Genomic DNA, 13,982 nt, shown 5'->3' on the forward strand with positions numbered 1-13,982 from the left:
TCACCCTAAAAAGGGAGTGTTCTTAAGTGTTGTTCAGAAGAGTATCATACTCTTCAGAATGGTCTCCACCGCACACTTCACAAAACAACCGAGCTAGTTATATTGATTAGACTTGAGATTGTGGTTGTCCTATCAGAAATTTAGTGAGATGGTTGAAGCTGTTGTTCATGAATCATGGTTGACAATTATGCTTGTATGCTTGAATCTTCATTCCGTCCTGGATTACTAGCCCAACGAGCTCATCATAAGTTTTCTCCAATGCCTAACAACATACAATTGAATATAAGAATATATTTGAGTGAATGTCAAGTCTTTCTTTAAAAGAATATGCAAGTACCTTTTTGGTCTTTCTAAGTCAGTGATCTCTAAAAAAATCTGGAGATGAACTTGAGGGTCTTTATATGGTAAACATGTGAACTTCCCGCTTGTGTGTAGAAGTTAAACCATGTTCTGCTTCGACATCCACCTTTCCATAATAGAAGGCTTTACGATATTGGAATCAACATTGCCAATGCGTGGTACTACCATATCTCGTACTGCCATCAGGGTTTCCAACTTATGGTATGAAAGATTTCTTGTATTGTAAATGTCTCAACTCCATCTGAAGCTTCTGTTATTTGAACTGATTCATCTCTAATAGTTGAAAATATTCTACAATAATTGTCTAAAGTTTCCCAATGAAACCCAATCTAAGGGAGAATACAAACTAAGTTCCTAAAGATTTGGTTGCATACCAAGAAAACAAACATTCATAGATAGAAGTATGAGAACTTAAACAACAAATCAAGTGAGTTGACTTGAAGAAGAAAACAGTGTAGAAAACATAACAACTAATAAGGGAGGCAGTGCAAACTGCAAAGCCTACAAGAAAGGAACAAGAACAACAAAATAGTATCATAATTAAACACAGTATACAATAGACTATGATAGATATCAAAGGGAAAGAACTACAATAATATGGGTTAGTACAACGAAGCAGGATTGTTATTAGTTATTCTGCTACATCTACTTCAAAGTAAAAACCAAAAAAAAGCAATCTTCACATTGGTATAAAGAATTATTTTTCCTATACCATTAAAAATACACTTATACATTTGATAGTCACATGTCACTGATTACCAACAGGCTACAATAGTAGAAGGGAAGAATCAAAAGGCTAGAATGCCACAACAGAGAAAAACTTTGAAAAGGAGTCAAATATCAAGAAGTGAAAGCATGGATAGTGGGGTTTTCTTACTAAAAATGTTCCTTCCTGCTTCTATAGGTAGCAAGAAGAAACTAGAAACAAAGAACTACTCAAAAGTTTCATCAAAAACATCGGTTGATGAATCAGAGAAATCTGTGAATAAGGACTGGTGGAAGATTTGTTGGGTTCAAAAGGGTGATTGGGACGTCATGCGGAAACTTACAATTTGCAAATCATATAGTTGCTAAATCAGATAACAAAAACTTATACTAAAAATCAAAATATTATTATATCAAATTAATATAAAGAAAACATTGAAACTTTAGAGAGAATAAATCTCCCCATAAACAAGACTCTTAAACGACTACATCGTGGATTTTTTGTTTTTATTATATGAGAATAGGGTTCTTCAATTTATAGATCTCCAAACTATTCCTCTAAGGAAAGAATAAATCAAATATGGAAGAAAATTATATTTTCCTTTCAGATAAAGTTCAAGTATTTATGGTAATACTGACTTTTCTTTAAGGGAATAAATAAACTTCAAATAAAGTAAGAAAATCAGGGCAAAACCCTAACAAGATTATGTATGAAGTTATAAAAGAGAATAAGTATAGCAGAAGCATCAAGAAAAGTATGAGTGCCAATAGCACCAGCAAAAACAGGTAAAAGTTCAACTTTTCCCCCTAGAGAATAGGAAGTCAGTAAAAAAAGGACAGTTCGATGTAGGAAGCATCATGTGTTCACGTAGGGTCTAAGGAAGGGCCGCATCCCAAAGGGGGTGTGATGTAGGTAGCCTACCCTGACACAAGCACATTTCATGGCTCAACTCGTGACCTCTATATAGGTCACATGGGGTATGTTGTATTGAATTTAACTTGTGTTACCTGATATTTGCAGGCTGGTTGAAAGCAACTGCACATAGAGGAAACAAAGAGGATGCTTCTTTTAGTTTAGCAGAACAAATATAAGAATACAACACAGAGCCACCAGAATTTAGAACAATAAAGGTGAAAATATGTGAGGTTTCTGCATGTTATACTCCAGCACAAGTTCTATAATTGTCACTGTGCAGGTCTTGTAAATGCAATGATGCCTACAGGAAAAAGTTAACAGCTATTGCAGTAATGTTTCATCAACAATTTGATTATTTTTGTACTGACCATCATCAATCTATCAGAACTCTCCTCCATCATTCCGAAGAATCGGCTCAATATCTTTTTTCCATAGTTTCGAAAAGAAAAAGAAAAGAAAACGCGTGTTTTACTGTTAAGAGGTATACATGAAAATGACTAGTTTTTCTTTCAAGAACAAAGAACATGAACAGTGGAAAATCAAAATTTAGTGGTGGAAAAATGGTGAGTGAGGAAAAAGTAATTTGAATGAAGTCAAAAACTTGCTATGAGAAAATGACTATAGACTTTTAACAGTCAAAACTAGAAAGCTTATATGACTTGGAAGTCAATTGAATTGAGTAGATTCAAAAGACATGGATGACTTTCCCTTTCATCATTGACCTCCATGAGATAAATCTAGTAAGACTAATTTCTTTACTTCACTTCATCTATTACAGTCAAACCTCTCTATAATAGTATACTTTGTCCCGATACTTTTTGGTTGTTATAGCGAAATGTAGTTATAGAGAAGGACATATAATATTAACATAACATGGACAATCATATTCCATGAACATGGTTGTTGAAAAATTCTCTTCTTGAACAATTAATCTTGAGCAATATTTGTTGATTGTAACACTAACTAACTTTATTAGATAAGATTCAATTAGAAAAGTGGCACATACCAGTGGGTAATGACTGTTTATTAGCAACACAAGATAACATGATGCATAGAGTCTGACACATGCTCGGTGTTGGAAGGTCAGAAGGAGAATACATGCCTTGAATGGAAGCCCAAAAATACTTTAGCAGCGAACTATAAACATGTATTGATGAATAATAAATCATAATGTTGTTACAACACTGAATCTATCAAGACTAAATCTCTAAAGAACACCTATTAATGAATATACGCAATTGGTATAAATTCCAAAACTTATGGACAAAGAGCTTCAAACTAAGAATCCCTAATATTCTGATGAATAAGCCTACAGAGGAAGAAACTTTTCACAAAAAATCACAAAAATGTCATGGACGTCGTTCAAGTACTGCAGCAGGTTCAGTATTCTCTGCAGATGAAGCATTGTATCCTATATAATCCATAGCATTTGCATCTTATTTTTTGTCTCTGATTGACTTGGGAATAGCTGTTTCTCTTTCCTGGTATATGAATAACTCTACTTACAAAAAGAATACTATATAATGGCACAAGTGAGCAAGCTGAATTGGACCAAACACGACTGACAGGTCATCAACATTGGTCAAGTTGGATGAGCTTCATGCTTTTTCAGCAGATTTTATAAACACTGAAGTTGTGCATACAGGAGTTCGTTCCATGTGTCAGGGATGCCGGGTAGGCACCAATGCAAGCAGTCGTTTATACCTTCTGATGCTTTTAAACTGTAATGAGATATATGACCCTCATCCCTTAGTTCAGAAATAGCTGTTATGTCCAATAACTTAACCTTTGTGCCCTTCACAGCATCCCCAATAACTGGATCACTTGATTCCTCTTGCTGGACTTCATTTCCTTTAGTAAGTGGAATAGTATTGTCACAGCGACCTCCAGTATTCCAGTCCCCATTGGAGAAATGTCTGGGTGATATGGTCCGGAAGAAACCCTTAAGCTGTGGACGTGATGCAATTTGGGAATCAAGCCATCTGGCAATACTATAAACTGTGAAGTTTTTAGCATTTCCTATTTCTGCAAGCTTCCTGTTTACAACAGGCTTTCCATTTACATGCATCACCCATCGATTTGCGTTAATCTTCCCTCTATTCCAGTGATGACCTGTATTCAGCACCACAACATCAAATTGATCAAGATATTTCCTCAGAAAAGCAGGAGGTTGATCCAAGTTCATGGCAGACTTTGTGGCAGGATCTGTAACATTGAAGGGTTCTATACCGCAAAGACTTGCTGACCAGTAATACAAAATTGTGGTGTTTGTGTTTGGAAACCTATAAGCCCATCCATCAGGGCGTATAGCTCCACGTGGTTTGACCAAGCCATACTTCCATCCTACATTTTCAACTTCAGGCATGTCCTCACCACCGGTAGCCATGCACATGAGAGACTGGAATTGCTGTCTACCAAGTGAATCTCCAATAAAAGCAATTGTTTTGTCCTGCATTCTGAAATGAAGTTACATTAAGGGTTTGCCTTTTTAATATCTGCTCAAAATAATTGGTTCAGGTTTGCCTTTATAATATCTCATCTCTTTGTAACACCTTTCACTATGTTTTTTCCTATCTACCTCATAGCACATGCGGGACCACAATGTTGGCTGCAGAACTGCCTCTTCTAAATATCAGTGTGTGGTGATATCCAAACTTAACTAATTCAAACTTTGGAGACATATACTTCCCCACCTCTCTCTATTGCACCTGAGTCAAAAATTTCAATGATCAAGAAAAAAATTGATGTATACCTTCTCAAGAATTCTGAGCCGTTAAAGTCTGGCATCTCACAATTTTCAGGTTGCCAACGATATCCCTCATAGGAAAAGTCTGTACGTTGGGTCAGTCTGCAAGCCCACATGTCTGATAACCATTGCTTACATTTAAACCCAGAGTATAATGGTCGCCTTCTCTCTGCAATCCACCTGCCTCTAGCAAAATTGCAAGCTGCAGAAAAAGAACAGGAAAATGAGGATACAGTATCAATCATTTAGTCTTTCAGATGAAACGTCAAATGTAACCATTAGATTAGAAAACTCAGATGTACAACAGCTAAAGATTTTGCAAGAATTTTTCCTTACCCCTTAAATAAAAAATATTCAAGCCAATATCAGAACTAAACTTGAAAAATCTCATAGATTGTAAAAGTCAGAAGAATAATAGGTCGAAAACAAACTGAAAGAACGTTAAAGATTCAAAGGTGAAATTCAGCAGTTTTTTTTAATGAAATAAGTGAAATATTATTAAAAGGCATCAAGAAGATGCAGAAATTACAAAAGAGAGAAGATGTCAGCTTTTAGGGAGCCTCTCAGAGTTGATATTTCATCAAAAATATCAATGATTCCTTTCAGTCTAAATACACCAAAAATGCAAGCAGGCACCACAATTCAGATGTTCTTGATGGCTTTATCAACTTCCCTATGGCCCAGGATTCATAAACATCTCTGACAGTATGTGGCATAGTCCATCTCAGTCCAAGTTAGAAACATGTTCCAAATGTATGTTGCAGTTGGGCAATGGATGAGCAAATGATGGATAGTCTATGTGTTGGAAAAACACATGTAGCATCTGTTGGCTAGTTAGAAATTCCTTCTGGTAAGATTATCCTGGGTTAGACAGGCTCCATTTAGGACTAACCAGCTGAAGCACATAAACTTTTATGATGCAATGGTACAAAATCAGCAATTTCTCCTAATTGGTTCATTATGTATAATCAACACAATGGATCACTGGGTACTTGCTACCTCCATCTCCAGCACAGATACCGGTAACTCTACCACCAAGGCTAGGCATAGGCATATGGAAAGAAATCATCTGATTTCTTTTTTACTCCCACCGGGATTTAAACCCGAGCGCTCATGGTTCTCCTCCACTTCATTGACCACTAGGCCACACCATTGGGTGCAATCTCATTCACATTTTCTCTCACCTTTTCTCTGGTAGGATGTAATAAAGAGGTTTATTTACTTTTTTTTGACATAGGTAACTGTTTCTATTTCTGTAACACATTACATGGGTTGTACTGAAACCATATTTACAAAAGAACTCAAAATCTACTATCCTATCCTTATAATGAGTCTAAGACATCAATGATAGAGACAGTATCATTAGAGTATATCTGGTTACACCAAAAACATAAAGTCAAAATACAATTTATTTTGACTTGTTCTATAGTATTCTCCATATTCTCAGACTCTAAGGTTCCTCTCCATCCATATTGTCCACCATATAGCTGCAGGTACAATTCTCCAGTTGTTTCTGTTTTTAGCGTGAACTCCTGCTTCTTCCCAACTGTGTAATGCTTCTGTGATTTTCCCTGGCATGGACCAAGATATGTTTTTGAGACATAGGGAATTATCTCCATAGTTGACTTGTGACCTTGCAATGTATAAATAGATGAACCACTGTTTCTGCAGTTTCCCCCACAAAAAAAACATCTCGAACATAAAGGGATCCCCTTTTCATCAAGTTATCTTGTGTCAGCACTACTTCCTTAGCCAATAACCAGACAAAGCAAGCTACTTTGTGTGGGATTTTGGCTTTCCAAATGTGTTTCCAAGGCCATCGAAGTATCTGCTGGTTTGGTTGGTTCATCTTCCTATAGGCTGCATTTACTTTAAAAGTCCCGTTACTATTTCCCTGCCACGGTAGGATGTCTTGTCCAGCCTTCAAACCACTGAATTGGTCAATGGTGCTGAAGAATTTTGCTACTCTTGGTATTTCCCAATCACTGAGGTGTCTCCTAAACACAAAATTCCACCCTTGAGGTGTCCACAATTCTGCTATTGTGTTTTTACTTTGACAGAAACATGAACTGTTCTCATGGTACAAGTGATCATTTTGGGATCAGTTCTTTTTTTCCATTGTTGTGGACTTGTGGTTTTAGTAATGCTTAAAAGCGAAAAGTATTTTGGGCAATCTTTGGTACAATTGCTTTAAAATAGAATTAATTTGTTTCAAATTATAACTATTGTCGGTCAGAACATTTCTGCACTTCTTATGTTAAAACAGAACTTATAACTCTTCCTCTCAACCTAATATGTGCCTTGCATCTCCCCTTTTCTTTTCCTAAAAAGGTTTTCTTCTTGTAATTGATCCTTCATTGATCTCATAATATGGTAATACTGATCCAGCAAAAGAAGATATCGAATTCTTGCAAAACATTTAAACAGATTAGTCCAAACGTAATCGGCTCTTTAAAATATTTTCTAAGCTGGCAATGTGCTTTATAACAATTCATCAAGGCAAAAAAATAGGAAAGGGCCAACTCTTGAAGAGAAAAGCGAAAAGTCTACCATATCAATTTTGAATATAATGAAAAACAAACAGAAACATTACCTCTTCTCTCTAATTGGGAAGTCATAATTTTTTTATCATCTTTCCTTCTAGTGGAAGGAGAAACTGTGACATTCTTAATAAAACTATCAGATACTTCCAATCTATTTTCCTCTATTCTTCCTTCTGCTATTTGTGAATTTGAATGCTCATCCACTATTTGTTTGTTTGATCTCAATGATACTGCAGATTCATCCACTGAAATCTCTACAATAAGAGATACAAAACAATAAGAACAGAAAAAACGAAGATTACTTCAAAAATAATTTACTGATCACTGCTTTACTGATACGGGTATAAGCCACAGCTACATAGCATCACATAATAGTGCTATAAACACTAAATAAGAGGAAAAGAGAGTTAAATAAAGTCACACAGATTATAGCTTCAGAAACAGCAAAGGTAAGTCCAAAGACATAAACTTTCACAAGTTTAAAAAGAATTGTTCCTTGGCAAAGTTGTATTTGTTCCACTAATTTTCTTTCAGCTTCTTCTCTCATATAACTAATTTTCTTTATCGCGGTTACTTAATTAGAACCAATAATAGGCACTTCATTTTTTTGGAATGAAGACATCCAAATTGGAGTTAAGGGGGAAAAATCAACTCAATTCTGGCAAGTATGCTGTTCCAGAAGAATAGGCAAATATGCTAATTAAAAATATCTATCAAAATGATCAGATAGGCATGAAGCTGTGGTCAATCCATCATATCTTCGTTGGAAAAGCTGAGCAAAAGATTGTTCCGAGGAAATGAGAGGCGAAGTACCATAATTAGTTATGGTACTAACTACTAAGCTCAACTGTGCACGGGTTCCGCATAATTCGTTAATAACAGTATATCAATGACATACATGAAGGAATGAAGCTTCAACGTGAGTATTCCATCTAATCATTGCCCTCTCCTATCATGGTATCTTATTTAAGTCAAATATATTAAATTGGAGGGGAATGAGGGATTATCAGGATACAGAATTACACGATCAAGGTGGGAGTGGATCGTTAGTTGTCAATTAGAACAAGCAAGGTTATTTTCTAATACTTTCTTTGATTATTCATAACGGATAAGGAAAAGGCCAGTTACTATTCTAATTATCACTAGACGACTGCAAAAATATCCTCCCATCAAAGCGTCCCATACGAATAAGACATAACTAAGAGTATGGTTAAATGCTTGATTTTTGATACAGACCTATAGGTGCAAGAAAATATAAAAGGTGACAGAAGAAAATACAAGATATCTTGACTTTTAAGTTCATATTATCTTCTTTGTCTTTAGTGTAATATTTTTTTCTGACAAGCATGCAAAAAGATTAATCATGAAATATACAACTTTGACATGTTATTAATATTCACAAGTTTACAATCAAGTACAAACCTGAGGGCTGCATTATGAACTGATCTTGTGCTGACAGTAAGTTAGTAAGAAGTGGATTCTTCTCCCAGGACCAAAGAAATATGGTTGTAAATAAGAGAGCAGACAGGAAGAAGGAGAACTGTCCTCCCAAAAATCTACCAACATTTCCGCCTTTCATTTTTCAATGCACACTCCAAGTAGAGATATACTTGTGAGTTGCTGCTGTTCTTCCGCTACAACACAAATGAGCTTCTGTACATGGGTGAAGTGAAGGACATCTGGGACATTCAGACAACCACCATCAAGATTTTAGCCACAACTTTCACAGGTCTGGGCTCTTGAAATTAAATGATAGAAGCTTAAAAAAAAGAAAAAAGAACCATGTCAAGATAACTACTCAAGCACTCAAATACAATGTACTTTATTAAATCAGACAAAAATGTTGAAAATATTCAAATTTAACAGAACTTCTATCAACTCTTTGAACCTCTAAAACGACGACAACGAAAGGGATACGAGAGGCGGGAACCATGTATACAGTCACAGGAATCTAAGAATTAGTCGTTTCAATGTAAAACATTATTTACATCTCCCCTCTCAAGTTATTCATGAGAATTCAGCTTAATAGTTCACGATGTCAAATTATACATATCATATGTTGCATCGAGCATTTCAAAGTGGTCATTATCTTCTTGTGTTGTCCCCTAGAATTTTCTCTTTGATTCTGGAAGAAACTATATAACTTTTGTGAACTGTCACAAGGCCACAACCACATTATGGTACTTCTTCAATCTTGAATACACACTTTGGTATTAATCTTTTTATGCTATGAAACCATTTGCTGGTGACTCAACATTTCTTAAGCAGAAGTATTATGAAAATGAACATATTTGCTGATGAATCAACTATGTTACAGGAAGAGCATTATAGAAACTAGGGGTAGACTAAAGCATTAACAGAAAAGAACAAACATAAAGAAAGCCCATTTGACAGATTCCTATCCTAAAGCTAACCTTCCGAAAGATAGTCTCAAATGGCAACATTACAGCCAAAAGAAAGCACCAATTCCATAACTAAACACAAGAAAACAACATATCCAAATCAAGTTTTGTCCTTTATTTCACAATTCTTTATTAGTAAAAATATAAACTTTAATCCTTTTTTAACTTCTTCTATAACAAAATCAATTCAATTACAAAAAAAAAAAACAAGAGAAGAAATATCTTAATTACCAGCAAGAGCATTATATAAATTAGGAGCAGACTAAAACATAACTGAAAACAACAAAAATACAAAAAAAGTAAAGAAAACCCATTTGACTGACTCCTATCCTTAAGCTACTCCCAACATGGCAGCAACAATCCACAAGTGGGGTGGGTGTAATACACCCTTGGCTCAATAAAAGTCCCAAAATGACAACATTACAGAGAAATTAACACAGCATTTTGATACCAAATCTTTATTTTAAAAAAATACAAACTTTAATCCCTTTTCAGTTTCTTCTATAACAAAATCAATTCAATCAACAATTAAATAAACAGCCATGAAGATATAAATCATAAAAAGTATTTAAAAAATCACCTTTTTTGAACAATGCTGATAGATCCCCTGACCTTCTCCGTTCACATTGTCTACTATTTGATAGATCGGTGTGAAATGCAGATATATACGTATGGAGAATTGTCGGGTCGGGTCAATGGAGCTTTGGCCGACAAATTGATAAAGAATAGAGAGAAGAAATCTGGTGTGATTGAGACGATTGTAAAGCTTTTTGGTTAGCCAATAGGAGAAATAATGGACAAGGGTGTTTTGGTAGATATATGGAAAATTGGAAAGTGAGGGTTACTCTCTTTATTTTAGTTTGTTCCGTGGTATTTGACTGAGCATAAAATATTTCATTTTATCTTTGGATAATATATTCTTGACAATTTATCGTAGGGCTATACCCACTCGAAAACACTTATATTATCAAATGTTCAGAAGTAGATTATTGACGTAGTTCACCACCGCGCGAAGCACGGCCAATTTACCTAGTATCAACATATATATATATAAATGGTCTTTTAAAAGTGTTCAAAATATTATTTGGACATTTCAATTAAGTCTAAACTTTATTAGACACCTAAAGGGATAGAGGCCCAAAATCAGATAGGTCAGAATCTGGTTCAGCCACGGCAATCTTAGCACTTTCCAGAGAGACTTCAAAATCATCAGGCCAAACTCCGTTTATATACGGAATCACACAAGAGAATTTAGTACCAAAAACATCTTCAAACAACAGTTCATTGACAATAATACAATTTCCCATTACTAGGGTTTCCATCTCATCACTGTCAACAGAGATACGAAGATTCGCATAGAAAATTCGAACAATAAATTCAAGACCACACAGACTAAACAACAAAGATAATTTTTTAGCCTTGAGATACGAACTTATCGAACAATGAGAGTCCCTTAATTGACTGAGATCGATTACACAACCAAGAACAATCGGTCAAGTTTTGAAGATGTCATACATGTTCTTCTACTCGGACCCCCAGAATCATTGCATGTCTTCTGGAGAGAGATCCTGAAACATTGGGACGAGGTTTCTTCAGAGCCTTCTTTTTTGTGCTATATGCTTGGTTCCTTTCCTTTTTGATTTCTTTGCCTGCAAAGGGTACGAATAATTGTTAAGTGTCGTTTATCAAAATCAACTGATTCTATAGAGTTGACACATTTATGTATTATGCATTAACTATATCATGATGAAAAGTGAAATGCTTCAAGGACTTCAGAAAACACAAATGATTATAATTAAGTTTGAAGAGAATAACTAATAATTGTTCAATCGTTAAATAAGCTAAGATGAATTGGATCAAAAAAGTTTGTACACAACAATGAAAGTATGATTGGTTCCATCGATCGAACGAAAATCGCTTCTTGCTTTTTGACTTGACTACTCTGCTTGCTTAATACAAGTTTTATTTTAACCTTCTCGGACCACTTCACTACCCAACAAGCTCTAGTTCAAAAGCAAGAAGCAGGAGTGCATCAACTACGCGAAAGTCGTTGCGCCTTAGCGCATCCCCTTTCTTACTCATTAGTGTTGTTTTATGATTTACAACTAGCACACTTGACTAATAAGATAGAAAGGATCTTTCTCACTTGTTTGAGCCGAGGAATAAAATTTCTTTCCATCTATTTAGCTATACAAATTAAAATAAGATTAGTTGATCAAAATTTAACAAAAAAATATAAAACTGGGCCACATGATAAGGCCCAATAACAGAAAAAGGTGAAAATGGACTTTAAAACCCTAAACCCCTAAAACTAAAACCTTCTACTCAAATCTTGAATTTCTGTGCATATATAAAATCCCAGTTTCAACGTTCTTTCTTCTTCCCCCCACACACCACACAGCAGAAAAGCAAAATCTTCTTGTTCAAGCAGCAGCAGCAGTAGCCATGGCGAAACGTTTGATCCCAACACTTAACAGGATTTTGATTGAGAAAATTACAGCTCCTGCTAAAACAAGTGCCGGTATTCTTCTCCCTGAGAAGTCCGCTAAGGTCAGTAACTTAGAAAACTGTAATTTGTTGAATGTTCGATTGAAATTGGTAAATGGGTCTCAGTTAGATTCATCACTGTCTTCTTGTTGTTTTCATTTGACGGCGGACATATTGGTTACATTAGGTAGATTAAGTGTGAAATTTAGACAAGATTTAATTTTGAAAAGGTTCTGCTTTGTTAAGTATCCGAATGAATTGGGTTTACTTAGCCGAGTTCAGAACTTAACTATTTTGGTTTTCTTTTGATCGGGTTTATTCTAAGTGCTAAATTTTAGAGTTTGTTGAGCATTTGACTGATATGGGTCCATCTTAAGCTGAACATATATTAATTTGTCTTTGATTGAGACACATTTGATTGTTTTATTGTTTTATTGTCTTGGATATGCATTCCAATTTTAGCTGAGATCTTAAGGTGTTTATTCAAGCTGGTCTTGTGAATTTAGAGAACATATAGTTTGTTTGGGGATATAATTTGTTTGGAGATTCTGTTAGACGACATGTAGTTTGAGAAACCTCTACAAAGAAGTATTTGGAACTCCTTTGGATATATCCGGCAACATTATTAGTTTATTCATTCGATAGGCCGACAAAATCATGTAGTTTTGAAAGACTTCTCATTTCTCAAGTATCAGAATGAGATGGGTTCGAGTTGGGCAGAAAAAAATTAAGTGTTCACATAGCTGAGCTCAGAACTTAAAGTATTGCGATTGGGAATATTTTGGAGTATTGTAAGTGCTAAATTTTGGAGGACCTGTAGAATTTGTTGAGCAATTTGACTGATGTTGAATATTTACATAAGTAATTTTAACTTGTCTTTGATTGAGTTGTCTTTGAGATGTTTTGGTGTTTGTATATTCAAGGTCGGTTGAGACTTAGTTGATTGGTTGAGTTGTTGTTAGCGTTGTATTATGTTGGATATGTAACCCAATTTAGCTAAGATTTTGATCGTTTGGTGTTTGTGTTTTCAAGTTTTAATCAAGTCAGTCTTGTGAATTTCAGCTGAATTCCGGGAAAGTGGTGGCTGTTGGGCCAGGACTTCATGACAAGACAGGGAACTTAATCCCTACTGCTGTCAAGGAAGGCGACACCGTCTTGTTGCCCGAGTACGGTGGTACTCAAGTCAAGTTGGGGGAGAAAGAGTGAGTGCACTTTGTTATCTGTCCTTGTATTGCTCTAAAAGCTTAAAGCTTTATTCATTTTCTAAACTTTCTTGATGATCTTGTGGCAGGTTTCATTTGTACCGGGATGAAGACATTTTGGGGACACTGCACGACTGAGCATCTATAACGTTTGAGTTTTCATTCACGCTGTTGAGGTTTATTTAAGGGGGGTGGGGAGGTTAATTTCAAGGATGTTTTTGGTTTAAGCATTCGAATCGTTGAATTGTTGACAATGTGTTTGATATCTAATGCAATGATAGTTGAATAACTGTTCTTTTAGTATTGTGCAATTGAGGAGATTGTGGCTAACACATTATGTTTTATGGAAAATGCCAAGGTGATCAATTGAAAAATGATGACACTATTTTCTGCCTTTAGCTTCTGAATCCAGCTCATTGTAAAGGCTATTATAGTTGTTTTTTTTATGGTCTGCCTGCGCCTTTATGAAGCTATTGCTATTTGATTAATATTGGCGTCTGTTAGCTAGGTGGCTGTGGCTGTGGCTGTTAGTATTAATATGGTGCAGCCTGTGATTAAAATGTCTACATGCTAGACAATTATAATACTACTAGTAAAATTATCCGCGCGAAATGTCACAGA

At 35.4% G+C, this 13,982-nt stretch overlaps 2 protein-coding genes across 3 annotated transcripts; one reads left to right on the forward strand and one right to left on the reverse strand.

Moving 5' to 3' along the window:
- Positions 1-3,117: 3,117 nt before the first annotated feature.
- LOC102587448 (protein trichome birefringence-like 14) lies at positions 3,118-10,356 on the reverse strand. 2 transcript variants are annotated; one of them, XM_006361581.2, is made up of 5 exons: positions 10,253-10,356; positions 8,693-8,949; positions 7,321-7,524; positions 4,734-4,929; positions 3,118-4,437 (listed from the first exon to the last, which is right to left on the reverse strand). In XM_006361581.2, exons 2-5 carry the CDS (start codon positions 8,847-8,849, stop codon positions 3,600-3,602), a joined length of 1,395 nt encoding a protein of 464 aa, XP_006361643.1. In that variant the 5' UTR covers positions 8,850-8,949; positions 10,253-10,356; the 3' UTR covers positions 3,118-3,599. The 2 variants fall into 2 exon arrangements, with proteins under 2 accessions (XP_006361643.1, XP_006361642.1); XM_006361580.2 differs by having other exon boundaries at positions 8,693-9,029.
- Positions 10,357-12,003: 1,647 nt separating this feature from the next.
- LOC102587986 (10 kDa chaperonin-like) lies at positions 12,004-13,661 on the forward strand. The gene is made up of 3 exons (XM_006361582.2): positions 12,004-12,222; positions 13,222-13,361; positions 13,451-13,661. The coding sequence occupies exons 1-3, from the start codon at positions 12,118-12,120 to the stop codon at positions 13,497-13,499; spliced, it is 294 nt and encodes a 97-aa protein (XP_006361644.1). The 5' UTR covers positions 12,004-12,117; the 3' UTR covers positions 13,500-13,661.
- Positions 13,662-13,982: the final 321 nt, after the last annotated feature.

Source organism: Solanum tuberosum, unplaced genomic scaffold (genome assembly GCF_000226075.1).
Source record: "Solanum tuberosum cultivar DM 1-3 516 R44 unplaced genomic scaffold, SolTub_3.0 scf00358, whole genome shotgun sequence".
In the NCBI taxonomy this organism is placed as follows: Eukaryota; Viridiplantae; Streptophyta; class Magnoliopsida; order Solanales; family Solanaceae; genus Solanum; species Solanum tuberosum.